The 14,577-nt window shown below is 31.5% G+C and overlaps 1 protein-coding gene across 22 annotated transcripts; it reads right to left on the reverse strand.

The window, feature by feature from the left end:
* Positions 1-4,370: 4,370 nt before the first annotated feature.
* On the reverse strand, positions 4,371-11,829 carry LOC137819202 (pleiotropic drug resistance protein 1-like). Of its 22 annotated transcripts, none has more exons than XR_011082242.1 (14): positions 11,727-11,779; positions 11,535-11,612; positions 8,950-9,097; positions 8,751-8,842; positions 8,148-8,231; positions 7,688-7,764; positions 7,483-7,583; positions 7,118-7,398; positions 6,849-6,979; positions 6,283-6,430; positions 6,097-6,200; positions 5,897-5,998; positions 5,708-5,811; positions 4,371-5,626 (listed from the first exon to the last, which is right to left on the reverse strand). XR_011082242.1 is itself a non-coding variant. In XM_068622978.1 (12 exons), the coding sequence occupies exons 8-11, from the start codon at positions 6,401-6,403 to the stop codon at positions 5,745-5,747; spliced, it is 387 nt and encodes a 128-aa protein (XP_068479079.1). In that variant the 5' UTR covers positions 6,404-6,430; positions 6,849-6,979; positions 7,118-7,398; positions 7,483-7,583; positions 7,688-7,764; positions 8,148-8,325; positions 8,751-8,842; positions 8,950-11,792; the 3' UTR covers positions 4,371-5,622; positions 5,708-5,744. The 22 variants fall into 22 exon arrangements, 5 of the variants coding, with proteins under 5 accessions (XP_068479079.1, XP_068479077.1, XP_068479080.1 ...); XR_011082241.1 differs by having other exon boundaries at positions 4,371-5,622; positions 8,148-8,330; XR_011082240.1 differs by having other exon boundaries at positions 8,148-8,330.
* Between the last annotated feature and the right edge of the window lie 2,748 nt (positions 11,830-14,577).

Raw genomic sequence — 14,577 nt, forward strand, 5'->3', positions numbered from 1 at the left:
AAAGGTTACTTGATATCCTCTGTCATAGAGTTGACTGATACTGAGCAAACTATGCTTCAAACCTTCAAAATAAAGCACATCATAAATAAGCAAGCTATTTTCATTGCCTATGGTACCTTTTCCAAGTATATTTCCCTTGTTGTTGTCACCATAGGTTACATGCCCATCTTGTTTGAGAGAAATAATGATGAACTTGGATGCATCTCCAGTCATATGTTTGGAACAACCACTATCTAGATACCATAGATGTTGTTTTCTTTCCAAGCAACCTTGCAAAAATTAAAATCAGGTGGCTAGATCTGGTCCCCTTACAAATTTGGGTCCATGAGTGTTAATGTGTTTCCAAGGAGCCTTAGGATCCTTAGGAACCCATTTCAGAATACCTTTAGGAACAAAAAACTTCCTGATTTTACACAAACCTAACAGAGTGGCCCTTTTTGATGTAGTAGAAACAAAAAACAACCGGTTTTTTCGACTTTTTAACCGATTTATTTTTGGTGAAAGTTGAAAAAGGTTTTGAACATCCATTTTGTTTGCTTTAAGGGTTAATGATGGAGAAGTGTCTTCCTGATTGGAGTTTTTGTTGGTGATCGGCAGAAGCACAATGGATTGTATACGGTCAAGGCCCTCCTAAGAGGTGTGGTGGCCTTGGAGGTGCATGCTAGGTAGGGAATGAGAGTGGTGATTTCATCTCTCTTTGGTAAGGTGAGAATTCAAGATCAATAGTCTAACCTTTGGTGGGTCTAGACAAGAAGTGAAATTGGCTCAAATTTGGCAGCAATTCACTAGTATATTAATCTTGCAAATACACGAGCCAAGCCCTCTTATTTATAGTGTTTAGAGGGCTGGAAATTCAAAAGAAAGTGGAGGGAAATTCAAATGAATTCCTTCCTAAAAGTGGCGCCTAAATGAGCACATGGGGAGGGGTGTGTCTAGTTTGTATACTCACCTCCTCGATGGGCTTTCTAGACTGGCCTTGGTAAATTTAGAGGTTTTTAGAAACTCTAAGATTACCTAGGTTGGTGTTTTAGGTGCCAAAATTAATTCTAAGAAAAATTACAAATAAAGTTCATATGCTAATTTTGACAAGAAATTAAATTCTACTCTACACTAGAGTTTATGGCATTTGTATAAGAATGTTTCTCTGCCATCAGTAGCAGCATTTCAGTCTTCTTGGATCCTCTTGGCCATAACTCTAGTGGTTGGCCCAAATCTATTCTTTGGTGGGCTTGCATGTGGGCTTGTGCTTGGGCCTCTTCCCAAAAACACATGTTTGAGATGCTAACACATCTTCAAGATTTGATATTCCTTTTGAAATTTTATCAATCGTTTTCACAAGGTATAAAAATTTCTTTTGTAAGGACACACAATTTTTACAAAAACTTGAATCATATTTGCAAGATGAGTTTTGATAAATCAGTTCAAGATTTTTGAAATCAGTATTTGAATGACTCAAATCATTTTCTGGAACTGTGATTTTCTCTTTCAACTTGTTGTTTTCACTTTTCAAACGATTATTTAAAAGAGCTAATCTTTTAGCTTCTTCATGAGTTTCTTGGAAAGCTTTAAGAAGTTGAAAATAATTTTCACAATTATTGGAAGAAGATGTACTTACTTGGTTTGATCCAGATTCTTCCTTTGCCATGAGACAAACCTTCACCTTGGTTTTTGAAAAAGACGAATCAACAAAAGATTCTTCCTTGTCCTACAAAGCACTCCTTGGATTCTTGTGATATTTCTCAAGCGTATCCCACATCTCTTTAGTTGAGATACATTCTGCAATCTTGAGTAATTCATCAGATCTAGAGCAAAGACAATTACATTTTTTGCAATACAGTCAAGGTGTTCTTTTCTAAATGATACAAAGCTATTTTCAGGCATATGCATGTACGCATTGTTTGAAATGACATTCCCAATTTAGTTATCTAATGATTCAATAAAGAACTTCATTCTTATGCACCAAATTGGATAATTTTTACCACAAAACAGAGGTGGTTTATTCAAAGAAGCACCTTCCCCAAAAGGCATTTTGTCAGCAATCAAAAAAGATTTTTCAGAAAAAAAAATAGAAACAAGTACTTGAGTAATTTTCAAGAACCTAGCTCTTGATGCCAATTGTAAGAATTGATGGCTTAACAAGAGGGGGGTGAATTGTTTAGTGAAAGATTTTCACAAAGACTTGATCTAGAATGAATCTTTATCAAACAATCAAGATAAGCAATTAAGGAAAGCAATCAAACAGAAACTGTTATCAGAATTTTAACTGGTTAAAACTTCGTTTTAGTCGGTTGTTTATACCAGCAGTAGAAATGAATTAATCACAAACAGTTATAGACTTTGAGAGAAGAAGAGATTTACACAAAAGGTTTACACTGGTTCACTCACACAAAGCTACATCCAGTTCTCAGACAATCTCTGAGTTCCACTAGTAATCACAACCAGATTACAACTCACCACAAAGAGGTGACTTTGAATCCCACAAAGCCTACTCACCCTCTTTGCAACACTTCATACCTCAAGACAAAACAACCCTCTGTCTTTATAGGATTTTCAAACACACACAACAGTTAAAAGAAGTACTATTACAAGTAACTAAACAAGGATAGAAAACACCTGGATTTGCACAATACAGGAAACTCCTATGATCATAACTTGTTACCACAACAAAGCTTGAACAACAATCTTGCACTTTTGAAAAACTCTTTTCAAAAAATGAATCTCTCTCTTTGATCTCAAATATGTATCAATACTTTTTGTATTTGAATGTGTATATTGCTTTGAAAGAGAGACTATATTTATAGCTCTGAAATGTAGCCGTTTTAAGACAGTTTTAATCACTGAATTAGTTAAAACAAGTTTTCAAAAAGTTGTTATGAAAACACACATTTAACCGGTTGAAACCATGATTTAACCGGTTGAATGAGTTAAGTTGTTGCATAACTAATTCAGAAAACAATTTCAGAAACCTCAAGCCAGCTAAGTGACAAACAACCGATTTTCTCGATGATTCAACTGATTGTTTTCCCTTTGCTTGGAAAAACACCTTGTTTCTTTTAAAACTGATTGATCAAGCTTTGTGTAGGATTTAGAACTGATCTTAACAAAGATTCTAAACAACCTAATCTAAACCCAAACCAAAAAGCAGCACAGCTTCAGGCTTCATATGGATTTGAAACATCAAAGCTCCAAAGTTCAACAACTACTTAAGTCCGAATACAACCAAATTCATTTTGAGTTCTATTTTATCGAACTTCTCGGGTCTGAGTATTATTCCAGCCCATTTCCAAACAAAACTCAAATTTTATACGAAAAATGCTATATTATTAAAGATGGCCTTGTTAGAGATAATTGTTATACATTTTTTTTATTGGGAACATGCTAAATTTAATTATCTTTAGATGAAATCATATATGCAATGACATATAATTTTATATGTAAGATATAAAATGTTTTAAGATGAGCATTTAGTAATCATAACTAAAGTTGTTTGGCTAAAGGCAAGGATGAGACGACCAAGCTTAGAAAGGTGCAGCTATCCGAGTATGCGTAAGCGAAGCCACTACTACATATATGATAATTAGTAATATCAAGAAAATGTTACTAAATCAAGAAAAATGTTACTAATTAGATTTAGTAACATTTTTTCAAATGTAACGGATATCCTATGTAACTAAAGACTTTTAGTAACATCTTTACATTTCAATAGATACATTTATAAAAATGTCACTAAATATTTTTAGTAATATTTATTTAATAAAAATGTAACATTTTAAAATGTTACTAAATCTTTTTAGGAAAGTTTATTTAATGAGAAGTAACACTATAAAAAAAAAGTTACTACTACAAATCTTTAGTAATTTTTTTTAATATAGAGGTGACATTTTAAAAATGTTACTCAATCATTTTAGTAATATTTTTTCAAACAAATATAATATTACAAAAATGTTACTAATTATTTTTAGTAATTTTTTTAATAAAAATATGACATTTTAAAAATGTTACTAAATTCTTTTAGTAATGCTTTTTATAAAACAATGACATTATAAAAATGTTACTAAAAACTTTTAGTAACTTTTTTTAATAAATAACTAACATTTTAAAAATATTACTAAATATTTTTAGTTATATTTTTTTAGAAAGAGAATAACATTATAAAAATGTTACTAAAAAGCTTTAGTAACTTTTCAATAAGAGGTGACATTTAAAAAATGTTACTAAATTTTTTTAGTAATATTTTTTAATAAAAAAAGTAACATTATAAAATTTTTACTAAACATCTTTAGTAAATTGTTTGAATAGAAAAATATACAAATTAATTAGATTTGGATTGTAAGATATGAATTTAATAAAGCAAGCTAGTAATAAAAATCTGTCAACACAAACACCAATAATATTTCAATGGATTTTCAATGTTTGAAAGTGAATTTAGACATGCCTTATCAATATATTGTCACTTTTGTTTACCATCTAGCACACATAAGATTCCTAGCATTTATTACAACTACATTCTCACAATCAGTTAATGTATAATGAGAATGACATTGGCAGTCATTCACTGTAAAATGTACATTACAGTTATTCAACATCGAAACCTTTCTCCTTTAGTTCAGCTGCAACCTCATTCTTCAGCCTTAACCACAACTTCTAAGATTCCTCATCCTTCCCTTGCCAATGAAATCCTTGAATACTTTTTCGTGCTCCTTGAGCCTTGGCTTCAGTAGCATAAGAAAAGCCTAAAACACACTCTAATCATACTTGCAATGCTTATGACAAGGAAAAACTGATAGTATATCAAACACAGGTTCACCCTATCACCAACAATGTTTAATCATTGACATGAGACTTACCTCAAAGTACTAGTACTGGATCAGATGGGAAGAGTTGCTTCCAATTGGATCAGAATATATCTGCTCCCTCCCAATTTCAGAATTAACAGTTGCAAAGGTTGGTATTGAAGTACTTAATTATTATTTCATATATAAGCATGGTAATAACCTTGGAAGAATCACATCAGGAAAGATAACTACAATAGTTGAGAGTCTCAGACCTCATAGACTTCACACTAGAATCTCATGCTTTTCAATGTAGGACTTAAGATGTATTACAGTATATTGGTGGCCTTTTTGATACTTTTAAACAGGTTAAACTAAGTATTTGATCCAATAAATGACACTTAGGAATTAGTCTATCTATGAAAAAAAAGAGTTGACTTTTAGTCCACATACAATACTAGTACTGGTAAAGATACGTATGTGTTGTTACTATGCTTCTTAAGTTTAATCTCAAAAATTTGAGTTTCAATCCTTATACACCCTTACAGGAACTAAAATTTAATTTGTTTTACACATTCCTAAATGAGTGTTACCTACAAGGGCTAAATGAATAATTTAACCTTTTAAATGTGACTAATTACACATAAACAGAAAGGTTAATTGAAATATATATTAAACATAGGTACTTGTGGCATGTCTACAGAATACCTTATCTCATCAAAAGTGAGGAATAGAGGTTGAAAAGGAAGAACAATGCCTTTCCTTCCGTTATCACTAGCTTTGTTGTTTTTATCAACTTCTCTTGAAGAGGACCTGGATGATGGACTTGCTTCTTTGTCCATCTTTGTATCTGTCTATCATCATGTTATGTTATTTATGGCTTAGAACTTCAAGTTATAAGCACAAAACCTATAGCTTAGAACTTAAGTACTCACTAGAAGAATTTTTCCTGTTGGTAACTGAATGAACTCTTCAACCATTGAAGCATTTTTCTCTAGCAAATTCTCTTTGGATAGCCCTGTTTGATCCTTTCTGAATGCTAAGCAACATATTTAATTATCATAATGCATTTGTGTTCAGAAATGAAGTTCAACTAAAGATCACAGTTTACAAATGACACTTACGACTGAGATATTGCAAAACCAGGGTGAAGAGAAAGTTGAAGAGAAAAATCCACGAGATTTCAGTATCAACACTCCCAATGTTTCATTGGAATTTGGACTAACCTGAAAAATATATCACCCAATTATCTTAAATAAATATCATTTTCCTTAGCTCATTCTTCTTCGTAGAACTACTTCACCTTTAAAAACAAATTGATTACCTTTCTCCAACTATGCCCAAGAAACTCATTCACAGCTATAACATGTTGTCCATACATCATTGGTGAGGACCAGTAACCCCACATAAACCATTTGTGCTCATCCTCTAATGCAAAAAAATGAAAGTTTTCAAATTAGAAAGGTTCACTAGATTAGCCAACTTTGAAGTTACACTACCATTTTCTCACCTCTTGAAATCACAAATCCTCCCAAAACTGTAACTGCAAGCAGTGCAAATGTGCCAGCAGTGTTTGCCACGACAATATCCCTTCCTATTGCAGCCATCAACCGAAACAGTGTTTGTGCCATCTGGTTAATGCAAAAGATTACCAAGTACTGCCAATAAGATTTCTCATTAGATTCCAAAAGTAAGTGAGTAATAACATAGTTGAAGAATGAGGACAAATGATTTAGGCCTTGCTTGTTCATTGTTTTCAAAAACAGTTTTCTATTTTCTAAATTTTATTTGTCCCTCCAGCATATATGAAAATGTTTGTCTTCTAAAGACACTTCTGTTTTCTAAAAGTTAGTTTCTTGACTACTTGAACAAAACTTTTGGAGAGAACAAAAAAAGAGGATGAGAAAATATCTTCCATTTGTTCCTGTTTTTGGTTTCCAAAACACTCGTTTTAGCAAAAAAATTCAAAGCTTGATTTGCTAAATAATGTCCAATTGTTTTCTTTCTAAAACAAAAATGTAATAAGAGAATCAAATGAGTTCTTAGTTTCTTCTTGCCTAACTATTTGGATCATACCCAATATTGAACATTGCAACAGTGACTGTGAAGAATAAAGCACCCATGTAAGTTTCTGCATCTGCCTTGGTATAGTGACTCATCTTGGTTCGGAGAAATAGTGTTGTTGTCAAGATAGCTAAATAAGTAAGCTGAAAATGCATAACAAGACATGTTTAAGGGCACATAAAACAAATAAAAAGAAGAAAATGATACAGTGTTTTTAACCTTTTATTCATGAACAAATAAGCATTTTTGAACTACAAATATGGTTTGATAATGTTACTCACTTGTGTGGCTTTGAATATGTAGACAAAGGAATTTCGCTTCATAAGCAAAAATTCTCTGCTAGCACAAGCCCTCAACAGCTCTTTCTTGTTAACACCATACATTTTGTGGTCAATGCATTTGGATGGCACTTAGACTTGTCAAAAGGATTTTCCATTTCATCTCCAAGTTGTTTACCTATGTGAAATGATTGGAAGGCTTCAGCAAAATCCTTGACAGTGAAAAAGCTATACGTTTCATCTTTATGTGCCCAATATTGCCATTGATCTTTTCTTGATGTCACCTAATGAAGAGGAAAAAATTTACTCTATCTTCACAAAAGCAAGGGAAATTTTTTAAAGGAAGATTAAGTGAATCACACTCATACTTCTTGTAAGAAGTCAGCAACTCCTTTTCTTTCAGGACACTTGAAACCCATTGAATGTAGTCAATGACCACACTGTTCTACTGCCCTTCTAGTGTTGCTGCCTGCAATGAACAAGTAATGAAACAATGCAGCTTCTTCAAAATTCAGTGTGTTCTCCATTTCAAACATAAAGATTCAAGGCTTCCATTTCGATCTTATTTCTCACCTTGATATATGCATCCACATCAGGATCTGGTTCAATGTTTGCTTCCTTCTCTCTTTTAAGTTGGTCAGTCAACATCTCTATAAAGTAGTAAATTTCAAAATTATTATTAAAAACACTATCTCTTTTTAGATATATTTAAAAGGTTTATGCATTCTTTTTTTCACAATAACCATAATTGTGTCCAATCCCTTGACATCTTGCTCAGAAAGCCAGTGTTTCTCTCACAGTCATTTCTCCAATGTGATTATCATGTTGACTTATGTAAGTTGATGTCCTTTGTGGCACAAACTCCTCAAGTCCATGTCCATTGTATGTTACTCTCCCAGAATGCTAAGGTTTCATCTCCAATGATATTAATTACTATAATTCAGGAAGTACTCAACTAAAACTATTGTTACTATAGTTAGAGAAATATAACAGTTATTCTCTCAAAAATTATTACTAAAATTGGTTTCCTTACCTTCAAATCTTTACCAAGTCTTCCCAGCCAATGCCAACAGCAACGTGGTCTTTTCAGGCTAGTGGCCCTTAAAGCAATGCCATTCTGCAAAAAGCTCAACATCAGAAGAAGAAAATATCTAGATGCTCCTTTATTGTTGTTGGGTTCCTCAAGTGGAGATATTCGATCGAGTTGGTACCTAACCTAAGAGACATGGATCTTAATAAGTCTTGAGTCATGAATCAACCTTTAATAAAATATATTGATACCACCTTCAATCTAAAACCTACATTAGATTTGTAGGCATTTCTTCTTCTATATTGTTCACCTCACTCATCTTTAGTGTGGGACTCTAGACTTCACACTTGAATTTCTCACTTCTCACTTTTACAAAGAGTTTTTAAAGCTAAGAAAAAAAAAATTGCAAAATAACAAACAAAGATTTTTTTGAATTCATTTAGACTTTATGATTCCACTAACATTATGGAGGATATGTAACGGTTTCTTTGGACTTTTAATCATGTGAAGAAAATTTAAGAGTCCCTGAACAAAAGAAAGACCGAAAAAATAAATAGATCAAAACCATTATATGAATAAAGGAACCATATGTGAGATTTGAATTACCTCAAGCACATTCACAAAGAAGTTGAGTAAGGTAGGCAATGCTCTGCTTCCAACATAAACTTGTGCTTCAACATTTATATGCTCAAATCGACCTTCAATTGTTGGAATTTCAAGCCCAACTCTGAGTTTAGTTTAACATAGCAAATAAAAATGAAGTCAAAATGAAAACGAAAATCAAGTCAAAAACAAAAAACCTTACCTAATTGTAGAAACAACTTGAAGCCTGCGATGGAGATTAGATTCAAGTACGTGCATTTGAGCATCGTCAACAATGTGGGTGAACGAATTGAACAGATTGAGAGTGAGAACCAACGAACGTACCAACGAAGAGTGCTAGCGAGCATGCTCTATAAAAATATTCTGACTCAAGATAGGTGATGTGATTCCACTAGGACAATTAGAATGATTCTTGACATTCTTAGGATTCATCTTGAGTTGGTTATGAGATAGGCACTTTATCATAGAATTGGATCAAGGTTCTATGAACAAGAACTCACCAAAACTAGTGCCAAAACACAAACTCATATGGAAGTTCCAATTATTGTCAAATTGAATCGATTAAAATGAGAGGAAAAGCAATTGCACCGAATAGAATTGACATAGAACTGAAATGAACCGATCAAAATGAAATAAAAGGCAAGAATACTGAAAAGAAGTGCTGGAAATGTAAAAACACCGAACCAAAACACAAAACAAAGAAGAACAACTTGCTGAAAAGTGAAATAGCCGAACCAAAAGACAAGAACACAAGCTAAGACATGAATATCAAAAGAGAAGGAATGAAGGAGAAGAGAAAGCTCATGAAGATGGAAGAATGGTTGGATGATCACGCCACTAGGAGGATGGAGACTCCAAGATAAGTGTGCAAGCCGCCACTTGAGGTAACCATGGAACCATCAAGATAAGACTAATGAAGAAGGCACAAAGCTCTCCAATGCTCTCTCAAAAATTGAGTATAGTTTCTCTAATCAAAATTCAAATCTGAAAAATACAAGGACAGCACCTTAATTTATATCCTAGAGGTGCTGAAATGCAAGCTAAATAAATTAAAAAACTCCCCCCAAATTCAAATGAAAGTGGCGCCTAAACCAAGTCATGAGGAAGGTGTGATCTCTTCTCTCACTTTGGCACCTCCTTATTTACTCCTACACCTATCTACTAACGCACCCCCCTTCCTAAGACTCCTAACTAAAGACTAAAAGATGCTTTAACAATAGAGGTTTCCCTCTAAGCATCTTCAACCAAAGAAATTACAAAAAGAGAAAATAAACGTCCCCTAGCTCCTAAAGCTTTGAACATGCTTCTTGTAAGCCTTTGAGGTGGGTTTTGACCTCCATGGCCGTCCTCAACCTCTTCTTGCTCTTGATGATTGGCCTCCATGTCCACTTGAGCTTAATCTCCATCAATAGGCCTAATACTACATTCCTAACTCAATTTAAAGCAATGAATCTAAGTAATTTTCACTTATTTGGTCCTTGAAAACTCTTTATTATGAATGCAGGACATTATAACTCCTGCATTTCCAGTATTCTTTCCCCCAAGTTTGACTTACCATTATTATGCTCCCCATTTGAAGCTATTTGAGTATTCCCAAGATTATGAAGTCTTTGGCCAATGCTTTTTCAATACATTTGAGCACCAACCAATGTCTCTAAATGTCTCGATCTAGCTAAACCATTAACTCTAAATGTTGCAGCTTTTGGAATCCAACAGCAAAATTTGAAGGCAATACAAGAATGTTGCATATTAATATCTCAACAGCGCCCTAATCAATAATAGTTTGGGCTGCTACTACTACACATACATATACATCAATTAAAACTTATTAGAATCCTAGATAACTTAAGAAGTGTGGTAAGAGAAAGGAAGTAGAAAAACCAATGAAAAGGAAAGGGAGAACAAAACTACTCGGAGTGTACGTAATAAAAAGAAATCACAACATCCTAATGGTAAAGAAAAACCTATTAGTAATTACTTAACATATAGTTTAAGAATTGTTCACACTAATTCTACGAGTCAGCGTATCAACCCTTGCATCATGGTTTCGCCTTCTTTTACTTTATATTTTATTCCAACTCAAGTTAGCTTTGATGTTGAGAAGAAACAAAGACCATTTAACTTTCCTTCAATTCAATTTATTAATAAAAGACTTATATACATAACAAAATCAATCATGGAGGCATTTCATAGAAGCTTAGGTGCATGGAAAACGGCACCTGAAAGCTCCAAATGATGCAGAGAGAAATGAAATGAATTATTCTAGTATTCTTATCAGAAGAACTTTTGCAGTTCTACTCAACTATACTCAGAAGACAACTTCAGTTATACTAAAGATGCAACTGCACATATATATGCACAAATAGAAATAATTAATATTATCATAACACTATAGTTTTGTACCAAATCAGAATCAAGACGTTATGTACAAAATCAAGGAGATAATCACTCAAACAAAATTATCAGCATTTTAATACAGGAATCAAACATAAATTAATCACAAAAAATGAAACAACAATATTGACCTGCTAAAAAAACACTAATCCAAGAGTTCAAATGTGAGAGAGAGTCAATACAATACACACAGATTAAAAACCATATAAAAACACAATGAAAATTAAAATGAAAACCAAATAAAATCAAAGACAAAAAAATCCTACCCAATTTGTAAGGACAAATTGATATTTGTGAGATAACATAGATCAAATTCAAATACCTGCGTTTGAACTGACAATGCGAGACGCAAGCACGAGATAGAGAACGTATGAGAGAGCGTGAAATGCTTACCTGCGTTTGACCGTGAGAGTGATCAATCATGTAACGATGAGAATAACAGTGACACAGAGAGAACGAGCAAGACGGAGACTAGGAGCGCGAACAAGAGAGTGAAACGAGAGTGTGAGAATGAGGAAGAGGAACGAGACTAAGAGAAAATGGAAAATGAAACGAGAATGAGATTTTGAAAGTAAAGAGAGTAACCATAGTGTGAGATTCATAGAGCAAGGAGACTCAGTGAGTTAGAGAAAAGGTACAGATTCAGAGAGTAGAAGGAAATGAGTTTGAGAGAGTGACTTTTAAGACTAAGAAATTCATGTTTTTTTTATATTTTATTAGTAATATTTATAAAAATATACAAATTTAAATTTATTTATTGTAACATTTATTTATAAAATGCTATAATATTATGTTTGTTCTGTTTTTAGTGACATTTATGTAAAAAAATGTTACTATAGTAATTAAAATTTATATAGAATCACATTTTAAATAAATGTAAATATGAAAATGTTACTAAAGGTAATTAATGATGTAGTGAGAAATGTTTGGTGAGGTAGCATCGGCTCATTGCGACTATGGGGTTTAGTTCATTAAAAGGTTAGTTCTTTGTTAGTTGAGGACTTCACGGTTTTTTATGCTTCGATTTTGCCTAAGTTGCATCCTTGTTATCTTTATTACTTTCTGCGTAAGAGGTAGAGATGGATTAGTCCACATGTGTGTGATAGTAGTTGTTATATTTGAGCTAGTTGAAGTTTGCTATATAATAAGTTAGGTAGCGAGCACCCGTGAATAAAGGTGTATGAGATTCTCTTCTGTTGTTAGCACCGTTAGTAAAGGTGCCCGTAGGAAGAATATTTTTATGTTATATTTTTTAGTTGAGATTATATTCTTGTAAGCCTCTTCGTCTAATCAAGCTCGACTCGAGCCTGGAGGCTTGTGTACTAGACAAGAATGCTTGGGACCTCGGCCCAGGTAGGGGTCAGCCTAGAAAAGGTAATTAAGATGAAAGATAAAGAGATATTTTTATTTTTTATCAGTTGTGATATTATTCTAAAGATGAAAGATATAATTTTTATTGTTTAAATATGTTATCATATTATTCTGAAGATAAAGAGATATTTCTATTACAATGGTAGTTATAAAAGGGGCAAGAGACCCTAGGTAAAGGTACGTTATTTCTAAGACTGAAACTGAATACTAATCTAATTTTAGTAAGCTCTCACCGACTTGATCGTTGGAGTGTAATCAACAAGTAGAGTCCCCTCTGTCCCAACAGAGCCACATTCCAGTTCAACAAGAAGACGCAAAACCGAATCTAGGGGAGTCATGTTAGAAGCGGAGCTTTCCACTCAAGTCAACTGGCAAAAATATTTGTAATAAAAATTATATTTTATTAAAAGTAAAATCAACACTAAATAATATTTTTTAAGTGAGTGGTAGTAGTGGGAACAATTTTACCTCCACAAGGTGGACGCCAAATGTTCTTGCCGAGATGAGGTCAGTCGAAATTCGGGTGGGCTCCGAGTAGCTCCCTTCAAGCTCTAGTGATTCAGCCTCCAAGGAATGAGAGGGCTCCATCTGGTTTTAATGTGTCATATTATAGTATCTTTCATAAAATCTAAATATCATGCATATAAATCGGAGTATTCTATAATATAATCCAGAGCTTTATGTAATATAATCAGGAACATTGTACAGGTAAATCAGAGCATTCAAAGATATCAGAATATTGTACACTAAAATCATGTTATTTGTACATTAATAAAATTAATTCCTAAAATATATTTATCTAAATTAATATTATTACATTGGTTAATTTTACTTCATCATGAGTCTTGCCACGATTTAGCCAGAAATTGAATACTTACAATTCTAACCAGATCGGTATATGTCCAATTTGAACTTGAGACGGTACAGATACTAATATTTTTAGTTTCTATAATATTATTTTATTTAATTGATGTAATAATTATTTATTTATTTTCTCTAAGTTTAATTGTTATTTAATAAATTTTTTAGTGATATTAGTGAGTGTTAAGTAGTTTTTTTTTTCAACTTAGTATAATTTTAAAACGAATTTTTTGAAATGGACAAACTTTTTTCGATGATAAATGTATATTACAAATAATTTTAAAAAGAAATAAAACTCATATATTTCATATACGATTTTAATGTAAAATCATATATTAAATATAATTTTTAATTTTAAAAATGGTATTCTGTTAAATTAAAAAAATATTAAATTTGGAATTCGTATAAATTGCTAATTAAAATCATATATAAATATGTGTTTTAATATTTTTAATATATAATAATATTTTTTTATTATAATAAAAAAATATTTTATAAAAATTTATTCAATTAAAAAATATTTTACAAAAAATATATTTTTCTTTAATTATATATATATATTATAAATATTAAATAAAGGTAATATATGAAATATAAAAATATCAACTTTTTAAATTTTTTTAATTTAATATATTAAAAAAATAAAAACGTATATTTTATATACAATTTTAATTATAAATAATATATAAAATATAAAAACTTCAAATTTTTAATTTTTAATTTTTTTCAAATTTATATATTATTATACATTAAAATATTGAAAACGTGTATTTTATATATAATTTTAATTAAAAATCGTATATAAAATATACAAATTTTAAATTTTTATTATTATTATTATTTAATAGAATATAAAAATTTAAAATTTTAAACATATATTTTATATACGATCTTATATTAAAATGGTATAAAAAAAATTGTTAAAACCGTACCATAAGTTGGCGAGTTTAGATTATTTGTAATTTGCTATTTAGCTAAACCCTAAACCCTATCTTCAGAAATAAAAAGGTGCTCATTTAGATAAATTCGTTTTAAAATTATACTAGAACTGTGTTTAGAGTCGACATGTACACTGCAGGAGCAGAAAATTTATGACAGTTTTATTACAAATATTAAGTAGGATTTTATCATTAATATAATAAAAAAAATTAATAATTAAAAAATTTCACAGAAATGTACTAATTAATAATTAATAATTACCAGA

The sequence above is a fragment of the Phaseolus vulgaris genome, chromosome 10, assembly GCF_000499845.2.
Source record: "Phaseolus vulgaris cultivar G19833 chromosome 10, P. vulgaris v2.0, whole genome shotgun sequence".
NCBI lineage: Eukaryota > Viridiplantae > Streptophyta > Magnoliopsida > Fabales > Fabaceae > Phaseolus > Phaseolus vulgaris.

What these genes read in the sequence shown, in the direction of transcription:
- LOC137819202 (XM_068622978.1), bottom strand. Translation starts at nt 6,403, where the DNA reads ATGGCACAAACACTGTTTCGGTTGATGGCTGCAATAGGAAGGGATATT. An exon ending in AGGATTTGTGATTTCAAGAG is followed by an intron (nt 6,201 to 6,282) that starts GTGAGAAAATGG and finishes TTTTTGCATTAG; the next exon opens with AGGATGAGCACAAATGGTTT. An exon ending in TTGGGCATAGTTGGAGAAAG is followed by an intron (nt 5,999 to 6,096) that starts GTAATCAATTTG and finishes TATATTTTTCAG; the next exon opens with GTTAGTCCAAATTCCAATGA.